This window comes from Homarus americanus, unplaced genomic scaffold, assembly GCF_018991925.1.
Source record: "Homarus americanus isolate GMGI-L3 unplaced genomic scaffold, GMGI_Hamer_2.0 scaffold55640, whole genome shotgun sequence".
Taxonomy (NCBI): Eukaryota; Metazoa; Arthropoda; class Malacostraca; order Decapoda; family Nephropidae; genus Homarus; species Homarus americanus.
Window position 1 is genome coordinate 4928270 of NW_024713650.1, and position 27313 is coordinate 4955582.

Below are 27313 nucleotides of genomic sequence, written 5' to 3' on the forward strand. Positions count from 1 at the left end.
CAGCATAAATAATTACTGTATATCCATCTTACCTACTCCAATTATTTACAGGCCATGGAGATGCTGAAAAATTACCAAGGTGACATCGACCGTTTACGTCAGGTAAAATCAAGTAATATTTGTGTTAACGTTGCTTCTGGTAAACTCTTTATTTAAAAGTAGAGCCATCATGACTATACAACTCCTGTTTCTTGTGTTCACTTAGTAAAGAGAAACACTATATACTGTACAGGTGATTCCCAAATGTATATTCAGTAAATAGCAGCGTGTATTCCTGGGACAATCCACACTGCAAGGATCATCAGAGAATAGTTTGGTGAGAAGTGGGACATTGAGACTTCTCAACTGGCTTAGCAAAGGGTGCGACCTATACCCAGTCAACAACCTATGGGGTAATGTAGTCAACTCCTGGGAGCCGGGTCAGGACCACACTCCAACAGCTGCTCCGGCACGCTATGGCTAGTTGGAGCTCTTCCGGGGGACTCAACAAATTTTATGTAACCACGTGTCATATACGTCCAACAGATTGCAAGATGTAATATGGTATGATGGTGGTGGTGAAATATTAACCATAGGTGGAAACAGTCGGGATACGTGAGTACACAGGGGCCATCACTTCCTTCAATATCTCTCCTGATTAGAGTCGTTTCACCCACACGGTACAGATGCATCCATACATGACACATAACATGATTGTTGTGTGTTACCTTATAGATGCTTGGGCGTTCACCTTGTGTGTTAGATGGTCGTCAATACTAGAGACGACCACGGGTGGTAGACACATGTTTAGATAAGCTGCTCCAGTAATGAAGACAGTTATTCTCATGTTGTTGTCCAACTTCAAGAATTGCCTGTTGATGACTACTAATTTTCCTGTGAATGACTGCACTGTTGCCCTAGCTGGCCTCAACCAAGCACCCACACAGTGACTCTTCACTAAGAGTTTTATTTTAATTGTGGGAAACCGACAAGCTTATTATATAGACAGTAAGAGGCGTTAGTGCATTACATATAAATGCAGATAATAGTATGCCTGTATTATGGGAGGTGGTCTGAGTGGGGTGCTGTGGTTGTGACAGGAGTGGGTGATGGTGTGCTCAGGGACGTCATGAAATACCAAAGTGGTGTTGAGGAAAGTTTCTTATTTAACACAATAGCATGATGGTGGGGTAACCTTAACAGGATGCCCCCCATCTCCTGATGTCCAACACCCAAACTGGTTTACCAATCAGCTCCGACACTGAAAGAATACTAGCCATTCATTCATAAATTTGGCATTGCGACGGTGCCACATTTAGGTAAACATCACCACAGGGGTTAAAGGAACTCTGAGGCAACTGTACCCTGTAACAAGTATTAAGCAGCATTGTTGTGTAGCCACAACTGAGTGACTAGGACTGAAGTATGTAAACAAGGTAATGCACAGTTTCTCGCCACCTGACTATGGCACAGTGTTGCTACTTCTCATAAATATGCCCCCACAAACACCTAAGTCGTGGTACATTCATGTGGAGGCAACTGTACCCTGTAATAAGTAAGAATAGCTCTCAGATAGTGAGAAGAGGTGTACTGTTAGAGTAGACTATTGATACAGTATTAGCAAATATTCGTACGGTGAACATTAGTATAGAGAAGGATACCTGTAACTAATTGTGCAGTACTACTGGATAGTCCACGGTTTTTTATTTCACAGTCCTCTATTCGCGGATGACACCCTGGATGTACCCAAGAATGTCAGTGAGTAGTTTTAAAGTTGCCATGAGTTATGTGGCGTCCCGCAAGGTGTACCTCTTGTCCCGGGAGGCTGGCCCAAGCTCGCCTGCCTCAGTCTGGGATAAACATTTGTCGGTCTCGCACGTGTGCTACTCTGCTCTCGTAAATAACTGTGCTCCTTGTTCTTGTGATGGCTCCCAAACGCCCTCAACCACCTTCACCCAGCCACAGCAAGGTGCCCAAACAAGTGAAGAGAGAAAAGAAGGTCATGTATTTCTCCCATTCATATGCCTGGCAATGGGAGGGAAAGGAGTGAGTGTTAGTTAGCGTGTCGTCTGCAGTTTTAATTCCTCACTCCCTGCCATCTTTTACTGGATTGACTGTTATTAATACAGTAGTGTTTACTGATAGACTAGGTTAGTTCATCATTGTAACCACCAGGCTACTACATAACCTTCTTCATTTATTGTTACTCAATTACATGCACACACCATCCTACATACATACAGTATTATGAAAAAGTATACAGTATTAAACCCCAATTACCGACACCCTTCATGTTGGGTTGGCCAGATGCCCCAAAGAAATCTTGTAAGTTTGATCTACGTCAGCCCAGCTGGTGTGTCATCAGATGGCAACTCCACCAACTCAACTTTAATAACAAAGCACGGAGTTAACTTGAGGGTAGACTCGCATTTTTTCTACATTACATTTTTGTCGTTTCTTATTATGGTATTTGTGAGAGTATTTTCCCATTATTATTTATTTGTATGCATTTTAATAATAATAACAGTAATAATAATTAACAGTTTATTGAAGAGCATTGCAGCCGGAAGGCTGAAAATATACAGAAATTGTAAATATAGAAAAAAAAGTTATACTGTATTAATCTACTCCAAATATGATATATAATAACTAAGCGGGGAGAAGACTACACTACAGGGCATTTCAACATAGTGACGGTACAAAAAGGTAAGATTGGCAGAGAGTGGACACATACACTGGTTGATTACAAGTTGTTGATAATTTTTATAATGGTTCGGACTTAGCAAATGTTATTCGTGGTCATTTTGAGAACCTATCCCCCGCGAATTTGAAGAGCTGTTGTATTTCTGTTTCTTTAGAATGTTTTCTTTTTCTAGGAACTACAGCAAAAGGATAAGCTGATGGAGGGAATAGTGATTCTGATGACCAAGATTCTTGAACGTGATGCTGATGAGGTGAATATGAAGTATGATGATGATCGGGGAAATATGAAGTATGATGATGACCAGTGTGTTAAGGTAAGTATGTGAGATGTGATGTGTTAACTCCTCTAATAAGAGACGGTAAGAATTAGTGTCATCAGTGAACTACATCTTCCATTCTTGTTCTCTGACACTAGAGGAGAGGCCACTTGTACAGTCTTCTCCAGTTATACTTTAGATACAAGTACAGTACAGTTGTAGGTATGAGTCACAGTGAGTCAGGATGAACAGTATCTGCCACATCTATGTTCTAATGAGTGTTGGATTTTTATGATTTAAACCAGTGAAAATATGACACGTGTGTGTGTGTGTGTGTGTGTGTGTGTGTGTGTGTGATCAAAAAGGCAAATGTCTTCAGTTACTTAACTTTAACTTTTATTCTAATCTCAAAATGTAAATGATTTCTTTACCTGTGTGTGTCTAAAGGTTTTTTGGCCAAAATGATTTAGTTATAATACCTTGTAAAACTCATGCCCAATTACATTGTAAACCTTTGTAGTTACTTTTAACTGTGGGTTTAGTTATTATAGCAATGCTTTGCTTAATTGAATATTTGACACCACACTCATGGTTGATATGACAGTACCCAACACAGTATAAATATTAGGATGTGAAAAATATGAATGATTTTAAATAAAATACTGTAAACACAAAACATATATACAAGGGTGAAAAATAAAGTACTCGGCTGTACTGATACATGTTAAAACTTGATGGCCAGTAGATGTTCAAAACAAAATGTGATTTTCTTAAGGATTTCGTTAACCGAATTGAAGATTCTTATGGAAGGTAATTCGTTAACCGAGAGAGAGAGAGAGTTATTAATAAAGAAGATATAAAATAATAATGAAGTACCACATCAAAAATTAATCCAACAGGTCAGAATCTTCCTCAGGTGTGGGTGAGAGAGGAGGGAAGATGTGGCATCCTCATTGGCTGATATTTTATATGATGGGATAGAGGAAGGGCAGGAAATATAGTGGTATAAGTAACTCTCTTCTGGGCAGGTTTTGGTCCAGAGTGCCACCAATAGTCAATCAGATAGTTCAGTAGATGGTAAATAATCTTCAGTAGATTTATCGTAGTTGTATACAGTTCTGTATTAATGTTTCAGGAGCATGGCTCAGCTCTGTGCTGTGCTGTGTGCACCCACAGCTTTAACGCAAGAGAGAGACGGCCAACCCTTTTGACGACGTGTGGTCACAGTGTCTGCAAGGATTGCATCAGTAATTTTACCATTAATTTGTTATAGTAGAAACTGACAGCACTTAAATGAAATCAAGATTAATAACAAATGTGTTGTGTAATTTTTTTAGCATGTTGCTTTTGATTTCATTTAATGTACAGTTTTGAAAGTCTTTTGAATATTATTGGTTTTGCTTGTGATACAACACAGTATTTCAAGAGTGGGAAATTGCTACCCAAATGATTGCTAACTAGATCAATTTATCTGAAAATTCTATTCTTACATCTCTTTTTCTCTATTTGAAGGTGATATTTGTTTATCCAAATGTTGGTCTGATTGAAAATTCAAATCACAGACCAGGCACAGTCCAGGAATCAGCTGTGGCAGCCATTTTGGCCCACCAGATACACATTGTCCACTGCATATGAAGTGCTCTCTCATTTTGTCTGTATTCGTACCATCCCTTTTTTAATCTCCGTGTACAAGTAATGACATCGAACCATAGTAGTGATTCATCTGCTACCCCACCATTACCAGTAGACACCACAAACCAAGTTTGAGATATCAAGCCTCACAAACAGAGAAAAGTCCAACTTAAAGTAATGTACTTAACCAACCGTAAATGCATATTTTATTTATTTATTTGTATTTTTTATTTTAAGTACTGTATAACACTAAATAATTTGGTAATGAGTTACGAACAAGAATAAATAAAAACACAGAAAGCTCGGCTGCAAAAGGTAAAAAAAACGTTTTATTGTTAGTTGGGAATTAATTAATTTTTTGGGGTACTGTGCAATACAATACTGTTGCTGTTTTATTGTTCAGGAAACAAAGCCCATTTTTTAGTTCTTATGTTTATTCTCTACCTTAAAAGTTGATAAACAAATACAGTAAAAGTCCAAAAATCCGGATGCCAGGAATCCGGACCACCCGAGAATCCGGACTTTTCGAAAACTCAAACTTTTTAAATTTAGTGGGCTTTTGTGGGTTATGTGAATGAATGGAGTTGCTTTAAAAAATTAATTTACATAATTCTAATAATAAAAGTAATTGTAAATTATAGGTAGCTAATTTTGTTAGTTTTGTAATTAGCTTGAACTGAAATGTAAAATTTGAGGCACTATATATCTTTTGTGTGTATGTGTGCATGCCACAGCTGCACAGCGACATCAAACGACCACACGATCGCCACTTTAAAACAAGCAATCAAACTGTGACAACGTATGTAATTTTGAGTCCTACTCTTTCCATGTACAGAGTACAAGCCCATAATAATGGCCCCTAAAGTAGATAAACTTCATTGTGTGAAGAGAAAGAAGAACACATTGAAATTGAGTGACAAACTTGAAATAATTAAGAAACTAGAATGTAATGTGAGCAATGCTGTTCTAATGGAAACATACAACATTGGAAAGTCTACAATTTATGATATAAAAAAGGCAAAGAATAAAATTTTAGAATTCACAGCTTCTTCTGAGCCTTACATTAAAATTGCTGAAAGAAAAAGTTTACATTGGCCCAAATTAGAAAATCTTGATAAAGTGTTGCACGAATGGTTTTTGTTAAAACGATCAGAAGGTATGGCAATTTCTGGGCTGATGCTTATTGCCAAAGCAAAATCTTTTAAGGAGCAAATGAACATTGAATCAGAGTGCGCATTTAGTGATGGATGGATTAGGAATTTCAAGACTCGTCATGGTATTAGACAGTTTGTTTACATTCTTGTCTAGTGTTGACTTTATTTTTCTTTAAAACTGCTCGTTTTGATAAATGAAGCATGCTTTATTTGCTAATAAATAAACTATCAAAATGTACCTGTTCATCTCTTCTTTATTCCTCCTTAAATTTTAATTTTAAAAGTACTGCCTGAGAATCTGGAAAATCCGAAAATCCGGACCGACCCAATCCCCAAGCAGTCCGGATTTTTGGACTTCTACTGTAGTTTTCAAAGAACCCAACCCACTCTGATAGTGACGGATACTTTTATGTTCATGTATACAGTTCCCCAAAAAACGATGCTAGTGAAAATGTCTTCTCACCAATTCATATGAAATATAAATATGTTTCCATTAATTAATAATATATTTTACAGGGGAAAGAAGCAACCGGGGACTCCTCCATTGTCCTATTTGTCGTAAATTCCAAAACATGGCAGCATCTGACCTTCCTACAAATTGGGCTGTTCTTTCAAAAATCTCTAAGGTGAGGAGAGTATAATACAGCTACTTCCTCAACTTACGACATACTCGATCTACGACCACCCGGACATACGACTGCCTCAGTCGTACCAAAATTGTCAAATTACATATTTTCGATTCCCAACGTTAGTGATTGCGCTGTGTACCGACAAAATTTTTGTTTGTAATTCACTTTAAAATGGCTGGCAAGCTTAAAAGTGAGAGTTTTGTGGTGCTGAGAAGAAAAGGAGACACCCATTTTAGATTTCTATGTATTATTTAAGCATTTTCGACTTACGACCAATTTCTACTTACGACCTGGATTTGGGTCCCTAACCCCGTCGTAAGTCGAGGAGCAGCTGTATTTATCAGATTAGATATGAACATCAAGAACTTGTTGAAGGATGTACTATCGTGGACAAAAGTTCGCTCCTTCCCAAACTGAAGCATTATCGACCCGCACAGCACACCCGCACCAGATAGCAATCAGGGTAAGTCAGTTCGGAGACTCATTCCCGTGTCTCAGTTTCACTACAGGGAGCGAACTATTGTCCACGTTAGTACAGTACAGTAATACCTTGCTACCCACAACCTCGCTTATCTGCAATTTATATTTTAACACCTCTATTCGAAATTCACAAAGCATACCCCACTTATTTGCAAATGAAAAATTATGATACTGTACAGCAATACTGTATTTCAAGCTGGGCAGGCTAGCTGCAGCTTTCATATTTAAACGAAAGGCCCGCTTAACACACTGGCTTCTTTTTTTTTATAATAATAATAATAATAATAATAATAATAATTTAAATTTACTGTCTATTAAGATAACATGGCAGCCTAAAGGCTGAAAATATACAATGAACAGAGATGATATGTTACATATGGTGGAATCGGGGAGAGGGTCACTTGATTGAGAAAGGTATTCAATACAAAAACATAAGAAACAGAGAGTCAACATATACATTAACTATAGATCTGGTACTGTGGGAGCGGGTTCATGAAAAATACCTCACCGTGTGTGTGTGTGTGGGTTGGTTGGTTGGTTGGTTGGTTTAGAAAGTAATGAAGGTCAATGGGACAGGGAACGTGCATAAAATTCATGCACAGGAGATGCTCACCCCATGCCTGTGTAAGGTTTCCTCAGTGTATGTTTTGAGCATGATTACAGTAATTGGATAAAGTTTATTGAACTGGGGTGCATCTCTGCTATCACGACCTCTTAGGCATTACTGCTTCAATAGCCGTAATTAAAGAAAATTCTATAGTAGAATATCCTCAAGCTTGCAAACCACTTTTTGGGCTGTTATGATATCTTTCATTGAACAATATATGAACTAAAAGATGGTACAAGTTAATTGAGTGGCAAAGGTTTTGCTACTGGTGTAAAAACATATGTTCCAGACTAAATCAAGTATCCTGATTCTGAATCTAAACTCAGAAGTTTCCCAGAATGTCAGGATTTTAAGTTATATATATGATCAAATTACACTGGGCTGTCTAGCACCAACCCAGCATAATTTAATTAAAAACTTGATATTAAAGGTTTTAAATGTAACACACAGTTGGCAGGCACAATATGCAGCATAAGCCATTGGTAGACTCAGAAAGTCTACCTTCCACCACTTCACATCAAAGTCGGCCTTATGAAAAAACTTTGTAAAGGCAATGGATCTTGACGGTGATGGCTTCCAGTATCTCGGAGATAAGTTTGGCGCAGGGAAAACTGATGTTAAACTCAAAGCAGGCATTTTCGTTGGGCCCCAGATCCGAGAACTGATGTGTGATCGCGAGTTCAAAAATAAACTGAACCAACTTGAGTTTGCAGCATGGAAGAGTTTGTGTTGGTTGTGCAGAACTTTCTTGGGAACCATAGAGCTGAACAGTAGTCTCGTGGACAATATGCTAAAGGCCTATCAGCGAATGGGCTATAGGATGTCTCTTAAAATGTACTTGTTGCATTCTCATCTTGATTTCTTTCCACCTAATTTGGGTGAGGTAAGCGATGAGCACGGTGAAAGGTTCCACCAAGACATGTCGGTGATGGAAACTAGGTATGAAGGCCGGTTCAACCCAAACATGATGGGTGATTACTGCTGGTTCCTAGAACTGGAGACCATTTCCACACACAAATGCAAGAGCAAGTGTCTCACACACTTTTGAACACTTCCAAGCGCTGCTTACGCTGAATATATTAAAATTAGTTTAGAATGTTCTAATGTATTTATGAGGGATCTTTTTCTGTAACTTGTATATGTTCTTGAGTTGTATACTACACATAATAAATGTGGAGATCAATTATTGTTATCTAAATATGATGTGAAAGTAATTACTGTACTGTTGTTAGACGTACAAAGTGGCAATATACAATCATAAAGTGTCTTAATATAGCATGACAAGTATCATTAATACATATACATTATGTAACTTGAAAACCTGACGTGATGGCTGAATTCTGACTTCAGATTTGAAATCAGCACCCCAGATTTCCTCAAGAACACCTGCATTTCTCTTAGTAGTAGACAAGAAGTTACATTTGTTGGCCAGTGTCCCTATAACTTAATATGGTGCTGTTAGATATATCAGTGGACAGATCTCTGAAGGCTGGATGATATTTAAACTCCTAATTTCCTATAATCAGTAATGAAAGAAAATACCTAAGGTTGGGTTGGAGGTAACCACTCTAAAGCCCATTTTCTGTGTCTGTGCTTAATGTTAACACCTAAAGAACCCTGTTCTCTGGGAACTGGACCTGGGTATATATGGGATGATTGTGCCACTGTACTTTGGGAGCATAAGAGTGTCCTTGTCATGTTGCAACAGTGTGACTGTCTTCATCTGGCTATCAGCTCACTATCAGTTGTAAAAAGGGATTTTAGAATCGGTCCTACATTTTAATATTACAATATACTTGTGCAGTAAAAACAAAATACTGAATTTTTTTTTTTTTATTAACAGAAAGACGACTTTATGAACAATGAGAAAGGGACGAATGAACAGCTGACCAACCCAGTAATGATGTCATTTGAAGAGCAGATAGAACATGCCTTAAATTTGTCATGTCGTGAAATGTTACGTCTTGAAGTGTCACACTCAATAGAGAAAGATCCCACTTCTGACTCATCTACCACTTGTCTGAACAAGAACAGCAAGCTGTTAACCAGCCCAGTTATGTTGTCATATGAGGAACAGCTGCAGTGTGCCCTCATTAGGTCACGTCGTGGGACATCAGTCAAAAATGAGGAAGACCAAGCAGCTTGTGCTTATTCTTTTGATTCTGTCAATTGTGTGAGAGAAGATGATGAGTTAAAGTTATCATTTGAAGAACAGTTACAGAGGGCCCTCATTCTGTCATGTCATGAGAACAACTCTACTTCTAATTCTCAGCACAAAGAGGAGGAGCCACATGAAAGTTTTACTTCATATTCTCTGCAAGATAACTGTTCAGAGAACATGAATGAACAAATCACTCATGTAGGTGACTGCTGTGCAATATCAGCAGTCATTGACAACAACATTAGGCAGAAGGAGCATGAAACCTTGAGAGGTGCAGTTGATCCACTGAGTGACGAGCTTGCCTCTGAAGGGTCACAGGAAGGGAATGAATGGAACAACTGTCAGGATGGACAACCATACACAACCATAAAGCAAGAAACCTCAGTTGATGAAGACAATCACTGTTTAAAAAAAGAAAATGAATGCAATGTTAATATGGAAAAATTACTCAGGGAGCAGGACGACCTTATGTTGGCCCTGGCTCTACATATGTCAGTAAGTACAGTACTCTACAGTACTACCTTCTTTTGCTTAAATATAAAGTCTTCACTGCTTCAACCTCTTTATTATACATTTTGTGTGGTAGTTGCAAGTGTAAAAAATGGCTGAAAAGCTGTCATGAAATGAGTACATATGTAATAACTTCTGCACTCCCTCTTTTCCTCCTCTCTTCCGACCTGATAACTCTATAGCCAACTCTCCCCCTGATAAAGCCCATCTCTTTGCCACCTTATTCTCCTCGGCTTAGACGATTCCAGCTCTATCCCTCCTACTCCTCCTCAACCTATGCACTTTCCTATAAACTCCACTCGCAGGGTTGTTGGCGTGTTATCCGGGTTGGATGTGAGTAAGGCACATGGACCGGACGGAATACCCCCTCGTGTGCTGAAGCTATGGCCCGTGCTTGCTCGCTTCTTTCTCCTTTGCCTCAAAACCCAAACTTTTCCTTCTTCTTGGAAGCATGCCTTGGTTCAGCCCATCCCGAAGAAGGGTGACCATTCTAATCCCTCTAATTATCGCCCCATTGCCCTAACTTCATCCCTCTCTAAAATTTTCTAAATTATCTTGAACTCCCATTTTCTCCGTCACCTTGAACGCCATTCTCTTTTGTCGGATCACCAGTATGGCTTTCACCAAGCGAGATCTACTGGTGATCTGCTCTCCTATTGCACCCATCTTTGGTCATCCTCTCATAGGGATTATGGGGAAACTTTCGTCTTGACCCTCGACATCTCCAAAGCATTTGACAGGGTATGGCACAAGTCTTTGCTTTCTAAACTTCCCTCTTATGGTTTCTCTCCCCAACTTTGTTCTCTGATTTTTAGCTTCCTTGAGAACCGTTCCATGGCAGTTGTTGTCGACGGATCGATCTCTCGCTCTTTCTCTACCAACAATGGTGTCCCACAGGGTTCTGTTCTTTAACCTACTCTCTTCCTTCTTTTATCAATGATTTACTTCACACTACGACTAATTCTATCCATTCTTACGCTGAAGATTCTACTCTTCACTCCTCTTCACATTTTCCCCTTCCCCCTAACTCTCAAACTAGATCTGTTTCTAGAGCTGATATCATTACATCTATCGATGCAGATCTGTGCAGCAGCTATCATTCTGCCAAATTCTAAAATAGATATGCTTGGCCTCACCATTTCCTCTAATATATTATGGAAGACACACATCCTCAACATTGCTAAAGCTGCCTCCCAAAAGCTGGGAATGCTGCACAGACGTCGTAGCTACTTCACTCCTCAGCAGTTGCTTCAAGTATATAAGGGATTCATTCGTCCAAACTTGGAGTACTGCTCTCATATCTAAGGTGGCTCTTCTTCTGTCCAACTGTTAGTTAATGTGGAATCAAAGGCATTTCGTCTTATTAACTCTCCTCCTTTAGTTGACAATCTTTCTTCCTTTTCTCTTCGCCGCAATGTTGCTTCACTCTCTCTCTTTTACAGGTACTTTGGTGAATTTGGCATCCTGTTTACTGCCGGTAAGGCTGTGAGCTCGTAACACACGTCTTGCCTACGGTGCACAATGTTTCTCTGTGGATGTTCGGTCAAACTAGAATAACCCATTATAGTACATACTTCTTTCCTCACACAGCCAAACTGTGGAATGCTCTGCCTTCTTCTGTGTTTCCACACTCTTACAATCTGTCTCACTTCGAAAAGCTGGTTTTCCGGCACTATCGTGGTGTAGATTAATACCTGTAAAACCTTTTCCTTTTCTATTTTTAATTTATTTCTACTCTTATTTTTTCGCCCCCTAGGCCCCGTTGTGGATCAATGACCTGTGCCTGGGTGTACTGTTCCCCATAAAAAAAAAATATATAAATAAATAAAATAAAATAAATCCAAATAAAATCTATGTTTTTATCTTGACTGAAATTAGAGAATAACACATTTAATATACAAATAAGATGAACTGTGATATTTAAGGTATCCTTAATATTAAACTCAAGAATATATTACTGTACCTAAACTTGATCCTGGATCGAGAATACTTTCCGATTCCTCGTCTCTTCCTGTTTGTTATGGTAATGAATATCTTGCTTCTGTCCATCATAGTTATATAGTTTGAGCAGAAGAAAAAATGTTTTGTTTTACCTTAAGATTGAAGGTGCTTTGTTGTGTGCTATAATAATAATGAACTATTATTAATGATGCCATCAGTTAATGATAAGTTTGCTGCCAGAAACTGTTATGCTGTTGTGTGTACCTATGTATCATGCTGTTGTGTTATGTGTACCTGTGTATCATGCTGTTGTGTTATGTGTACCTGTGTATCATGCTGTTGTGTTATGTGTACCTGTGTATCATGCTGTTGTGTTATGTGTACCTGTGTATCATGCTGTTGTGTTATGTGTACCTGTGTATCATGCTGTTGTTGTGTGTACTTGTGTATCAAACTGCTGTAATAAGTGTACAGTTTCAGTATAATAAGCATTACTGTATCACAAGTTTACATTAAACTTTGCTTGTATTATATCCAGTTTATATTAAACTCTAATTTGCCATATGTAACCTTCACAAAGATAATACAGTACAGTGTCAACAAATTAATTAGGGTCTAAATGTAGATCATATTTTCCAGCTCACAGAAGTTGAACAGGCCCAAGAATCTTCAGAGGACAGTGAAGAGTAGACCTTACACACCCCTAGACTGCATCACCCACTGGAATTTTCAAGAGTTTAGTGATGAAAATGTCAGATTGGGATTTAAACCTTTACAATCTTCTTAAAAACTATTGAATTTTTTTAATCTAAGGATAATTATATGTGTTGGTGGTAATGTGTGCATCCCTCACCAATATGTCATGGGTAAGAGTCCTGCTTTGTTCGGGCACACTTGGGAAGGGTGTTATGTGAACCTACCAACCATCACAAGTTTCCTTCGGGTACTGTGCTTCAGTTCCTCCTGTACTAACACTGGGCAGACCAAATACCCAAAGTCTAGCAAGCTGATAAGTGACGATACGATAAAAAAAATACAAAGTATTATTTGCTAGGGCGAGGAGGATGTGGTAAAACTACTGTACAGTATTCAGTAATTTTTTAGAATTTTTAGGATGGAGGGTTTATATTAGCTAATACTGTACAGTAGATAATTTAATTTAGTTGATACCAGATTCATATTCTCCTCAGATTTGCCCCACACAGTGTAGGGACTAGCACTGTATCACTGGGAGTATAGCACGGCTTCTTGTTGGTGCAAGAGAGGTGACCTTTACTTGGATGATGGAGAATTTTTTGTTTTAGTAAATATACTTAATTAAAAAAAAAAATAGTAGTTTACTAATGCTGCCTTAGCCATATATACAGTACAGGTGTTGATAAAACAATTATGGAATGTTGTACTAAATAATTGAAGATCTATTGGGGTATTTGTAAGGTAAGACCTAAGGGTCCAGTCTTGTCTGAGTGTGTTAAATTAGCATCTTGTTCACTTGTTTGGGCTGTGGTCTGATATCGAACTATCTCACTTGTTAACACTTGCCTGAATGAGTGTAGGGTAGTCGCTGGTAACTTTGATGAAGATGGGTGAGATATTAGGTAATCTCACGACGTGTCACCTTTGATACAGTCGTAGATTGGTTGATAGTTGATATCGTCACAGCCACACAGGTTCTATTATCTTCACTCGTTGTTCCTTGGTTTAATGTAAACACTCGAGGTGATTTTCTGGTTATATTGGATAGTCTAGTCTTGCTAGGTTGTTGTGGACAGACTGATGAGGATTAGCTATTAGCTTGTAATTAGCTGATATAATGAGAGAGGTACAGCCTGGGGAGGTAGGCTCACAACACGTCTCTTTGGTACTGTGTCTGGCTGACCTCTCCGAGTCTGGTTGTTGGAGAGTAATTCATACGTCGACACAGACATAAAATCTAAACAGGCCTACTGAGAAGTAGATTTATGGGTTGTAACCCGAGAATGTGTGAAACAACAAACTGTCCACCCTGGGGGACAGAACAAATGCTTATGTAGCTTTATGCTCAATATTCTGGGTGATAGAATGTATATAATGAATATATGTCCTTAGCCCATATTTATATAATACTGATTGATAACAGCTAGTACATACTCTTAATTTTAATAAATATTAAATTAATAAACTGCAATTATTGTAACAGTGCCATGAGTTTCCACCCGCCACAGTGTGTTCTCGCCAATTTCGAGCCAATGAAGGCCTTAAGCCTGTCTTCAACCAATGTCGAAGCCTAGGGGGTATGACCTCTGAAGCGGTCCCACTGTGCCACCCAGTTTGAAAAAGTCAGTCTGTGTTGGAATTTTGTGTAAAGGTGTGTCTGTAGTGGCGACATGCAGGTATTTGGGTGTATTCTATTTGGTAAATCCTTAAGTTCCCTTTTGTTGTGAGATAGGTTATTGTTTTGTGAGTAACTGTTCATTTTGAGTAACGTCATTAATAAATAAAAGAACCGTTATGATCTAATTCTTAATCCCCTTGTGTTGACTAAGACATTGCCATGCATGTCTGTGGTATTATGGCTTGTTACGGTGAGTCCTACATATAATAACTATCCTATATTTCCCATCTGTGAAGCATGTATCTTAGTTCCCCTAACCAGCTTCCCTGAGTCCCCCCTGGCTGGTGTCTGTGGGAGGGCCAACTGTATGCCTATATCACCAGCCGACCGCAACCATAAACAATTATCTCCCTCACCCTCTCCACCTCCCACGAGTATAACGAGAAAGACTTGGGGGGACCGGTGGTAGAAGCGGTACCGTTCTTAACCTCGCAAGCGAGATGTCACGGGTTCGATTCCCGGGCCGGTGGAAGTTGTTTGCACTTACTTCCTTGCCCCCATTAACCCCTGTTCACCGAGCAGTAAATTAGGTACCTGTTGTAAGTCGAAAGTTGCGAATTCGTATTCAGGAAGTTGGAGCTTCCAATAACTTGATGACATAAACCACTGACTCTTCAGGCTTCTACGCCCTCGACTCTTCATGCTTCTACACCCTTAACTCTTGAGACAAAGGCAAGCATGAACTTAGCATGCTTCCCTGTTGGGCGCTGTAAACGCTTCTGTTCTTCACCTTACACAAGGATGTAGGGGGATGCCCAATAAATAAATAAAAAAAAAAACGAGAAAGAATAACAGGAATAAATAAAAGAAAGAGTAAGAGTAGGTGAAAGAAGTAAGAATAAGCAATATAAATATGTGTAAATATAAAGAATTAAAAGAAAAATAAGTTAATTTGTTACCTGGTGACACCGGTTTAGATATTTTTTTAAAATACTGAATCCGTCTCACGCGGCTACAACTCGCCACGCTACCAAAACGTAGTTTTAACGTATATTCATTTTGTGTTTGATAAATAATAAGAATTAGTAAGTTAAATTTTTTGTTCTGTTAAGTACTGAGAGAACATTGAGGTTGAATTTGATGTTAATTAGTCTTGATGTTTGTCATGCTGTTCGGTGAATTGATTGTACTGTGAGATGTGGTAGGAGAGCAACCAGCTATGAGGGGATAAGGGGACTATGGGTAGGCACCCCACTCACCCCCTGCCACCCAGGGAGCCACCGGGGCAACCACATCCTGCCTGCACCTCCTCACCAAACGGCCCTCCCCATCCCAGCCCCACCCCGAACCGACCCACCCCAAAGAACTCAACACAGCCATTTCCAATACCAAAAATAAAGCCCCTGGTTATTCAGGCATCACCAAGGAGATCCTCAGCCACATAAACAACCCGGCCATGGAGAAACTGAGAACCACAATGAACACTTGCCTGGACATTATTACTCAAACACCAAAACAAGGAAAGAACTCCGCCGCCCCACTAAACTACAGACCGATCTCCCTCCTCGAAGTACCTGGAAAAATCCTAGAAAAAATCATCAATAACCGTCTGAGAAATCACCTGGAAACAACAGAGTCAACTGAACACAATTCGGGTTCAGAAAAGGGAAGTCCACCACAACAGCGATAGCCCTGGCATGTGAAAACATAGCCAGAGCCGCGGCGAGTGGTAGACAATGTAATCTAACTCTCCGGGATGTAGCGAAGGCATTTGACAATGTCTGGCATGACGGTCTAAAATATAAGATACTCCAACTCGGACTTCCCGCCAACATTGAAAAGCTGCTTTGCAACTTTCTTGACGGCAGAAATGCCAGACTGAGGGTAGGACAACGCACAGGAGAGACCTTCCCACTCAGGGGAGCGTCTGCTCCCCCACCCTATATATTATCTACACAAGTGACACCCCGCCTCCCACTAAAATAGGTAACGAAGATAGTAAGCAAATAAACAAACTAAAGCCTAATAAGTCACCAGGTCCCGATGAGATATTTGCCAGAGTATTAAAGGAATGTAAGGAAGAGCTTAGTTTGCCCTTAGCAAAGTTGTTTAACATGTCCTTAAAAGCAGGTATAGTACCAGAATCCTGGAGAATAGCGAATGCAATACCGCTTTGCAAGAAGGGAGATAGATCACTATCCTCTAACTACCGTCCAATCAGTCTAACATCAATTGAAGGCAAATTACTGGAAGCAATCATTTCAAACTACTGTATGTTCGAAATCACCTGGACAAGTACAAGTTCATCAATGATTCCCAACATGGCTTCACAAGCAGGCGTTCATGTCTAACTAATCTATTAACATTCTTTTTATCAGTTTTCAAATCAGTGGACGAGGGGCACAATTATGATGTGGTATATCTCGACTTAGCAAAGCCTTCGACAGAGTCCCCCACGAAAGACTAATAAGAAAAGTGGAGGCTCATGGCATTAAAGGTGATATTTTAAAATGGATTAGGGCGTGGTTACAGGACAGGAAACAGCGACTGAGCATTAATGGCACTAAATCCCATTGGAGCAACGTCACGAGTGGAGTTCCCCAAGGCTCAGTACTTAGACCATTATTATGTACATAAACGACATAGATATCGGCATAGACAGCAACATAAGTAAATTTGCTGATAACACTAAAATAGGACGTGTAATTAAATCTGACGAGGACTCCACAAAACTACAGGAAGATCTAAAAAAAATTTTCGAGTGGTCTGAAAAATGGCAGATAAAATTCAATGTGGACAAATGCAAAGTACTCAGTATAGGAGATGTAAACAGGGAAACCAGATACCAGATGAACAACGATGTTATTGAGAAATCCGACTGCGAGAGAGATTTACGAGTAATGATAAGTAGGAATCTTAAACAAAGTAAACAATGTGTATTTGCTCGAAACAAAGCTAATAAAGTACAGTGGGGTATGCTATAACGAACGGATCCTACTACGAATATTCCTATAACGAACGGTTTTACCTATAAAATTGAGAATGCTATAACGAACGCAACTCCTACAACGAACGCGGATGAATACCGGACTATTTCGCCTGGCGCATGAATATTGTTGTACCGCGACCCACAACAAGAGCGTCAGGCGCCATCTTTTTCTCATTGTGTAGCCAGTGCACCACTGTTATTGTTGAAATTTCGTCTTTTGATGTGGAAATAGAGTTATTTGTATAAACATTTTGTTATACAAGTGTACAATTGTGACAATGAATCGTTCAAAGTGAGTGAGAAAGCTCATAACTCTTGAAACTAAGAAAGAAATCATAAAGAAACGTGAGGATGGAACAAGCATTTCGAAACTTAGTGATGAGTATGGGATGGCTAAATCGACTATATGTACGATTTTAAAGAATAAAGAGGAGTTGAAAACAGTGCAAGTGGCTAAGGGAATCTCTAGACTTAGCAAAGCAAGGTGTAATGTGATTGAGGGGATGGAAAATTTACTCTTAGTTGTGGATAAAGGAGAAAGAAATGGCAGGTGATAGCATTAGTGAAGCTCTAATTTGTGAGAAGGCCAGACAATTGTTTGAGGACCTTAAAGCCAAGACTCCCAGTGCAAGTGATAGTGATGTGCCAGTGTTTATGGGTACCAAGGGGTGGTTTACTGGTTTCAGAAGGAGAAATAAAATACATAGTGTTGTGAGACATGGTGATGCTGCTAGTGCCGATAAGGAAGCAGCTAAGGAACACCATGACATTTTTTTTGAATATTATTAAAGAGGGAAGCTTTGTTTCTCAGCAGGTATTCAACTGTGATGAAACTGGACTATTTTGGAAAAAAATGCCTCGCCGTACATACATTACCAAGGAGGAAACTTCTGTCCCTGGCCATAAGCCAATGAAAGACAGGCTTACCCTCCTTCTTTGTGCTAATGCTTCTGGTGACTGCAAAATAAAGCCACTCCTTGTGTACCATGCAGAAAACCCCAGAGCTTTAAAAAACACTAGGAAGACCCGCCTTGGTGTTATGTGGCGGTCAAACCCAAAGGCTTGGGTGACCAGGAATTTATTCTCTGAGTGGGTGATTGAGGTGTTTGGACCCAGTGTTCGGGAATACCTCAGGGAGAATAATCTTCCACTAAAAGCTTTGTTGGTGATGGACAATGCACCAGCCCACCCTCCTAATTTGATGGTTGAATTGCCAGAGGAGTTCAACTTCATCACTGTGCACTTCTTGCCACCCAACACAACACCTCTCATCCAGCCCATGGATCAACAGGTAATTTCTAACTTTAAGAAGCTGTACACAAAGGCACTGTTTAGAAAATGTTTTGCGTCCACTTCTTCCAGTGATGTTAGCTTGAAGGAATTTTGGAAGAGTCACTTCAATATAGCTGATGCTGTTTTTTTAATTACCTCAGCCTGGAAAGAGGTTACTGTGAGGTGTCTTTGTGCTGCTTGGAGGCCATTGTGGCCTGAATGTGTCCTTCAAAGAGACTTTGAAGGCTTCGAAGAGTTAGAAGAAGAGGCTGTTGTTCATGAAATTGTGGCTCTGGGCAATTCCATGGGCCTGGAAGTGGATGATGATGATGTTGAGGAGTTGGTGGAAGAGCACAGTAAGGAACTGTCCACTGAGGAGCTGCTTGAGCTTCACAAAGAGGAAAATGAGACACTGAAGCGGAGCTTAACTTCTGAGGAGTCAGGGGAGGAGGAGGACAAGGAGGAAAGCCGCATCATTCCAGCCAAAGATCTCGAGGATGCGTTCTTTTGCTGGAGCAAACTGTCCAAGCTTGCTGAGGATTATCATCCTGATGTTGGTTCTGTGCAAAAGGCCATCAGTGTGTTCAATGACAATGTTATGAACTACTTTTGGAAGGTCCAGAAATCAAGGTTGAAGCAGCCAACCCTGGATACCTTCTTTACAAAGATAACAAAAGAACATACAGACAAAGTGCCTGTGAGACAGTCACCAAAGAGGGCTAGGAAGGATGACTCCTCTCCTTCCACCTCTTCTCAATAATTCTCTCCTCCCCCCTCCCCCTCTGCCTCCTGTCCTGCATGCTGAACAACACTAAGGTAAGATAAAGTACCGTATTTTTTACATTTTCCACAGAATTTTTTCAGTGTTAAGTGGTTGTATTTGGGGGCCTGGAACGGATTAATCCTATAACGAACGAATGCTATAACGAACGAGGTTCTGGAACCAATTACGTTCGTTATAGCATACCCCACTGTACTTGGGTTCATACAAAAGAGTGTTAGTTACAAGACTAGCGAGGTCATCTTAAAACTATATCTTGCGCTTGTGAGACCTCACTTGGATTACGCAGTTCAATTCTGGTCACCATATTACAGAATGGATATAGAAACCTTGGAAAGAATTCAGAGGAGAATGACAAGACGAATCCCAAGCATTAGGAACCTTGAGTACAGAGACAGGTTAAAGCATCCTAATTTGCACTCCCTTGAGAGACGTACAGTAGAGTGAGGTGCGACATGATCGAGGTGTATAAATGGAAGTCAGGGCTAAACAAAGGGGACATTACAAAGGTACTCAAACTTTACAACCAGGAGCAAACTCATAACAATGGTTTTAAATTAGACAAATTTAGATTTAGGCGCGAAATAGGTAAACTTTAGTTTGGAAATAGAGTAGTGGACGACTGGAACAAGTTACCAAATATCATTATTTACTCGAATACGCTGGATAGCTTCAAACTTAGGTTGGATGGATATATGAGCAGTAGGGGTTGAGTGTAAATGGGACTGCCCAGTATGGGCCAATAGGCCCGCTGCAGTTTCCTCCATTCTTATGTTCTTATATAATGTATGCAGATGACATCACTCAAATAACAACACAAGGAAAATCGCGAGCGTTACAGGCCGACAACACCAGGCGGGAATTAGAAAGGGTAAATAATTACGAAAAACAATGGAAAATCCAAACCAGTCTCCCGAAATTCACAGTAATACCCTCATGCAAAAGGAAAACCCATCCATTAGTAACCAATAATGCCCAGATAGAATACAAAAGCAGAGGCACCCTCCTGGGCCTGCATATATCCACGACAGGTTACTCCCACCATGTCCACACCAGGAAGGAAAAGGCAAGAAGAGAGCTGAGAAAACTATATCGCTTTAGAGCGCTTCGTGAGAAAATAAAACTCCACCTTGTGACATCATTTATCACACCGATATTAACTTACCCAGCAGTACCTCTTCATACTATGAGCACCACTCAAATATTAAAATTACAGTTGGTCCAAAATGAAGCCCTAAGATCGTCACAGGTGAAAGATACCCCTTCACCAGAACCACAGCCGAGATACATAGAGACGTGAGAATGAAACCCATCAACCAGCAGCTGCACACCCTGGCCAGCAGAATCTGACAAAAGATAGAACGATCAGAGCAAGAACTCCTTCCAAGACTCCCACCAGATAACGACAACAACCATACATGGTTCCCAAAAAGTTACCAAATCTCAAAAGGTCCATTATCATCCCGATCTCTACGGTCAGGCAATAGGCAACCTCCCTAGACCAGCATCCGCCAGTAGGGTCGGCGGAATATGAAATAAGGTCCTTAAAACACCCATATATGGGATAGGGTAGGATGTCTAGTGCCTGTACCGACAGACAATAACTAACCCATGACACAACCCTAACACACTATTAGCTTAGTCAGGCGTCAGCCCGCCCTCTCTTACCTCCTCCCAAATTTCTTCAATTTCTGAACTATAACTTCCTTCCCCCACCTCTAATCTTCTTTCACCCCTCCTTTCTCTACAAAAAAAAGGCAGACTCCAGGACACAAACAAACAAACACCGGCAGTGTCCCACCCCCCCCTTCCAACACCGGCAACACCCTCCCTTATAACACTGGTAATACCCTCCCTTCCTACGCCAAACACACACACACAGAAGTTCACCCAACCAAAACTTATTTAATTTCGCGGAACCTAACATTTTCCTTTTATTATTCTTCACTTTACTTCTCAGAGGCCAGACGCCATTACAATAACAAGTTTCCCCGAGGCGACAGTGCAGCCTCACCTGGTGCTCGTGAACATCGGCTCGAAAACTGCCGAGGACAACAATGCAAATGGCTGCCGTGAACTTCAAACACTTATACCCTCTTTACCTTGATAATGTCTCTCCCCTCCCCTGTATTATGTGCTAATAATCTCTCTTTCTCCTTCTCTCCGTCGCCCTCTAACTCATTTTATCCGTAGCCCATAATTCTCGCCAACGTCTAATAGATCATTCCATCATCATTTCACCTGCCATTAATAAAAAATAAATAGCTTACCGTATCCTCCGCTTGGTGAGGTGATGCGCCATTCGAGTAAACCTTCTCTCCAGCTATGGTTCATTTTGACGCACACGCAAAAGTCTTCTAAAGTATGGGTGGAGGCGAGAGTCAGAGCACCAAGTCCGCGCTACTGTCTCACTGCACTGCTGGTGACGAACTAACCATATAAACTCGTTTTCACGATCGAAATTAATAACGCTCGAGTCGACGCAGACATAAGAACATAAGAACATAAGAATGGAGGAAACTGCAGCGGGCCTATTGGCCCATACTGGGCAGTCCCTTTTACACCCAACCCCTATTGCTCATATGAGCATCCAACCTATGTTTGAAGCAATTCAGCGTATTCGAGTTAATGATGATATTTGGTAACTTGTTCCATTCATCCACTACTCCGTTTCCAAACCAGTGTTTACCTATTTCACGCCTAAATCTAAATTTGTCTAATTTAAAACCATTGTTACGAGTTCGCTCCTGGTTGGATAATTTGAGTACCTTTGTAATGTCCCCTTTGTTTAGCCCTGCCTTCCACTTATACACCTCTATCAGGTCGCCCCTCGCTCTACGTCTCTCAAGGGAGTGCAAATTAAGATGCTTTAAGATGCCTTGTAGAGTAAATGTGTGATATTCAACAAGAGCCTTATTCTGTAATTCTAGGTGGTGTTTGACACTGATGGACATTCTCTTGACTTGTGTAACTTGTACAAATGTACTGTAAATTATTACTTTAGAAAAAAAAAATTGCAGTTCAGTTCTGGTCACCGTATTACAGAATGGATATAGAATCCTTGGAAAGAATTCAGAGGAGAATGACAAGACTAATCCCGGGCATTAGGAACCTTGAGTAATAGAGACAGGTTAAAGCATCTTAATTTGCACTCCCTTGAGAGACGTAGAGCGAGGGGCGACCTGATAGAGGTGTATAAGTGGAAGTCAGGGCTAAACAAAGGGGACATTACAAAGGTACTCAAATTATCCAACCAGGAGCGAACTCGTAACAATGGTTTTAAATTAGACAAATTTAGATTTAGGCGTGAAATAGGTAAACACTGGTTTGGAAACAGAGTAGTGGATGAATGGAACAAGTTACCAAATATCATCATTAACTCGAATACGCTGAATTGCTTCAAACATAGGTTGGATGCTCATATGAGCAATAGGGGTTGGGTGTAAACGGGACTGCCCAGTATGGGCCAATAGGCCCGCTGCAGTTTCCTCCATTCTTATGTTCTTATGTTGAACCAAACGAATCACAAAGATCGAACCAACGACCCAAGGTAGACGTGGAGGACGCCAAGCTCACGTTGACAGAAATATGTTATTTTAATAAGTTAGCTTATCATTATGTACTTAATTATTAACTGTGAGGACGTCATGTATCGTTGAGGTTAGCAACATATAGACAATTAATCAGTCATTTTATTGTACCCATATAAAGCAAAAACATGTATTTATAAGTCCTTCTGTGTTAATATTTACGTTAAAATATTTTATAACTGTAATTAGTAGGTATTTTTGTTATGGCGCCCAATAACATGAAAACAAATAGTGTTTTTAAAAGGTAAAATTATGTAGAAGTTTCAAGACTCAGGATAATATAATACAGTGTCATGATCTTTTATGATACATCGAATAATACAGCGACACGAGGCCATATTTACGCTTCCGGACTCAGCATGTCAACGCCCTGCATGACGCTGGTGGCGACATCTTCCGGGAGAAAAGTTACTAATTATATTTCACCACGATGAACCTTCCGTAGTTATTATTATCATCATCAACCCTAGTGCTTTAACCTGAATTAATTGTGACGGGGCAAGACAAGTAGATACAGAAAGGTAACTTATTAAACTAAGAAAAATATCAGTCCTTACTTTTACTTTTATCCTCTTCGCCACTGATCGGCTTGTTAGCCGCTTGGGCGATCGGTCACGACTCTTTTCCTTTATATTCTTCACCAAAAGGTCGGCTCGCTAGCCGCCCGGGCGATCGGTCACGTCTCTGTCACGCACTGTTGGCAAATACTGGGCATGCACCGGCTCCTGAATGTACCTGAACCCGCTCCAGTGTTGGTCAAGTCTTCTCTTGAAAGAGCTCACACTCGGTGCCGTCACAACACTTTCTGGTAGATTGTTCCAAGAGTTTACAACCCTCACTCCGAAAAAGTTTGCCCTCACGGTTTTCCGGACTTGCGGCTTCTTCAATCTTGAGCTGTGACCCCTTGTGGGGCGAGCGTCCGCCAGCTCCAAGTAAGGACACTCAACTGAGTAGTGCCCCCTGAGATGCTTATAAACCTCAACTAGGTCCCCCCTTGCCCGTCTGTAGTATAAGCTAGGCAAGTTCAGGCGCTCCAATCTCGCAGGGTAGCTGAGATGCCGAAGTGCAGGCACCAGCTTGGTGGCCCTCCTTTGAACATTTTCAACCAACTGACAGTCCCTAGCATATCTCGGGGACCAGATGGGGTGACAGTACTCCAGATGGGGAAGCACTTCACTCCTGAAGATCGTCACGAGGGACGGACCGTCTAGATATCTGAACGACCTTCTTATAAGACCCAATAATTTATTTGCCTGATTTACCTTCTTCTCACAATGGCCCGAGAACTTCAGCTCATTGTCAACATACACACCTAGGTCCTTCTCACACACAGTCTCAACTAGTACATTTTCTTCATCCCGTTGGGACATATGGTACGCCTCCTTACCGTTGGTACGCCCCAGGTGCATCCTCTTACACTTCGTGACATTGAATCTCAGCAGCCATTCCTTCGACCATTCCTGGAGCCCACAGAGGTCCTTCTGCAGCTCTTCACAGTCCGCTTGGTTCTTAATTTCCCGAAATAACTTGGCGTCATCGGCAAACATTTGTATGGAGGAGTGTACAACGTCAGGCATATCATTTATGAAACAAACAAACAACAGCGGGCCCAATACACTACCCTGCGGTACCCCACTTGTTACAGGTACAGATGACGATTTCGTGCCATTAATCACCACACATTGCTTGCGGTCATGTAGAAAGTCTTCTATCCACGCTAGGACATTTCCCCGAATTCCGTACCCTTCCAGTTTGATTTTCAGCCTTTCGTGGGGTACACTGTCGAAAGCCTTGGCAAAATCTAGGTAAATATTGTCGATATTACCACCCCGTTCTAGAATATGGGTCCAAATATCCAATACCTTGAGCAATTGTGTCAAGCAAGAGCGCCCCGGCATAAAACCGTGTTGGCAATCTTTTACAAGGTTGTTTCGTAGTAGATGTTCCATCGCTGCATCTCTGATAATACTCTCAAGTACTTTACATATTATGCTGGTCAGGCTCACCGGTCTATAGTTGTTCGTGGAGTGCCTATCGCCCTTCTTGAAGATAGGACTCACATAAGCCACTTTCCATTCACTGGGGACCATTTGTTCATCCAGGCATTTACAAAACAGAATCTTCAGGGGCTCTGCAAGCTCGTTGCACAGCTCCCTTAGCACTCTAGGATGCACCATGTCAGGTCCAGGACTCTTATGGACCTTTAGCCTGGACAGTTTATTTCTAATACCCTCTTCTGTGAACACAATGTGGGTCAGTGCTGTGTCGAACCGTCTGTCCTCAAACGCAGGAAGGTTAGTTGCATCCTCTCTTGTGAACACTGAGGAAAAGAAGCTGTTCAATGCCTCAGCTTTATCCTGGTCAGAATCTGCGTAACTACCATCTTCAAGCCTCAGGTCTGATACTCCTACTCGCGTTTTCAATTTCGACTTTGCATAGCGGTAAAACGCCTTTGGGTTTGACTTGACCTCGCGTGCAACCAGCCTTTGGAACTCCTTTTCAGCCCTCCTACACTCTATCTTTGCTTGGTTTCTGGCTCTTGCATACATCCTCCTGTCTTGCTCATCGTTTGACCCAACCCACGTCTTGAATTTCTGGGTTTTCTTCTTAATTTTGTCGACCGCCGCATGGTTCATGTGTAGGGATCCCCTCGTATTCCTAGAAGCACTGGGTTTGGTCTTGGGTATATATTTATCGATCAAATGGGTCATTTTACTAGTTATGATATTCAGCGTAGTGTCTGCGTTCTTGTACCTTAATAAGTCAGGCCAGTTGATACCCCTCATCTCTTCCCTCATCCCATTGTAATTTCCCTTGTAATATTTGCACCTTGGCCTGGCCTTATCTTGAACTAGGTAACAGTTAAATCTGAATGACAACACTGTATGGTGACTGGTGCCAACTGGGGCAAGGTGTTCCAGTTTGGCCACCATACCCTCCTCGTTTGTTATGATGAGGTCAAGTGGCTTGGGTGTTTGCTCCCCTCTGTAATGTGTCGGGTCTCTCACATGTTGGAACAGAAAATTATCTCTCAGAGTTTCTACAAAAAGAGTAGCAGGATTATTCAAGTCATTCGGGGTTGACTCGTTTCTCCAGTCGATGTCGCCATAGTTAAAGTCCCCCATGATAAGGAGGTGGCTGGGGTTGAGCATCGCCGCATTGTTTATTAAGGTTCTTAAGTTCCTTTGATTTAGTGGGCCACAGTTCGGGGATCTGTAGATACACCCGACGATAAGTAAGTCCCCTCCCTTTAATTTAATTTTACACCACTTGGACTCTTCAAAAACATCCTCTCCCTGTACCCTCGCCTGGCTGGCTCTAAGGTCTTGCCTAGCGTAGATAACCACACCCCTCCTGCAGGATTCTTGAGTTAGGTTCGTAAATGAGTCATATCCAGCAATACTGAACTCACATTCCTCTGGGTCGATTCTCCTGTTCTTGTACAACAGTTCTACAACTCCTACAATATCTGGTTGGTGTACTCTTAGTAGTGTTTCAAACTCCTCCCTCTTATCAAGGAACGTGTCGGTATTAGTGTACATGACATTCAAGCCAGAATTTGTTCTCGGTAACGTCTCTGCTCTTAGTAATAAACCCGCTCCACCCACATTCTCAGAAGCTGCAGCATTTGCTAAGTACACTGTATTTTGCAGGGTGTGGTTAAAAATTTCATTGTTTACACGGCGCTCGTTCCCTCCTGTCCGGTAGGCTGAGCTGGTGCCGCCTCCCGGGTGGGGGGTTGAGTGGGTGGAGGGTGCACTGCTGCCCCCTGGCCCTGTGTCGGCACACTTGTTTCCACTACCCTCCCCCTGAGTATAACCCATGTGCACCTGTCCCCGTTCCTTCTCGACTCCTCCCTCCTCTGCTTCAAGTCCAGCAGGAGCTTCTTGTGCTGTTCCCTCTGCATTACCGTGCGGTCTGGGTGAATAAATACATCTCGAAATGCCTCGCTCCTTGCTAAGTTTTTTGCCTGCCGGATAACTTGCCATTTTTCCTCCTCACTCCCTAATGTGATCCTGAGGGGGCGAGGCTTAGCCCCCTGCTTTTGTCCCAGTCTCCTCACATCCTGAGGGGTTGCTGGAATCTTCAGAACCTCTGTGCAAATATTTTGAAACAGCACCTTGTCGTGTGTTTCCTTACTCACAGTTCCCTCTGCCTGGCTCTCTGGGACTCCAAAAACTATTACATTGTTCCTGCGCTGGAGCCGTTCCTGGTGTTCCTCCTCTCCCCTAACAGTAGGTCCGTTAATTTTCATTTCTTCGACACACTTTTTCAGAGTCCCAATCTGCTGTAGAACCTGTACTGATTCTGCAT

At 41.1% G+C, this 27313-nt stretch overlaps 1 protein-coding gene across 3 annotated transcripts in view; it reads left to right on the plus strand.

Moving 5' to 3' along the window:
* LOC121874037 overlaps nucleotides 1-13465 on the plus strand; it is a 34023-nt gene extending 20558 nt beyond the window's left edge. For all 3 annotated transcript variants that reach the window (XM_042377911.1, XM_042377908.1, XM_042377915.1), the window contains 6 exons: nucleotides 52-102; nucleotides 2856-2996; nucleotides 4075-4186; nucleotides 6242-6351; nucleotides 9285-10097; nucleotides 12693-13465. In XM_042377911.1, coding sequence (XP_042233845.1) covers nucleotides 52-102; nucleotides 2856-2996; nucleotides 4075-4186; nucleotides 6242-6351; nucleotides 9285-10097; nucleotides 12693-12743 — 1278 coding nt within the window. In that variant the 3' untranslated portion in view covers nucleotides 12744-13465. The remainder of the gene's footprint in view (nucleotides 1-51; nucleotides 103-2855; nucleotides 2997-4074; nucleotides 4187-6241; nucleotides 6352-9284; nucleotides 10098-12692) is intronic.
* The last annotated feature ends 13848 nt before the right edge of the window (nucleotides 13466-27313 follow it).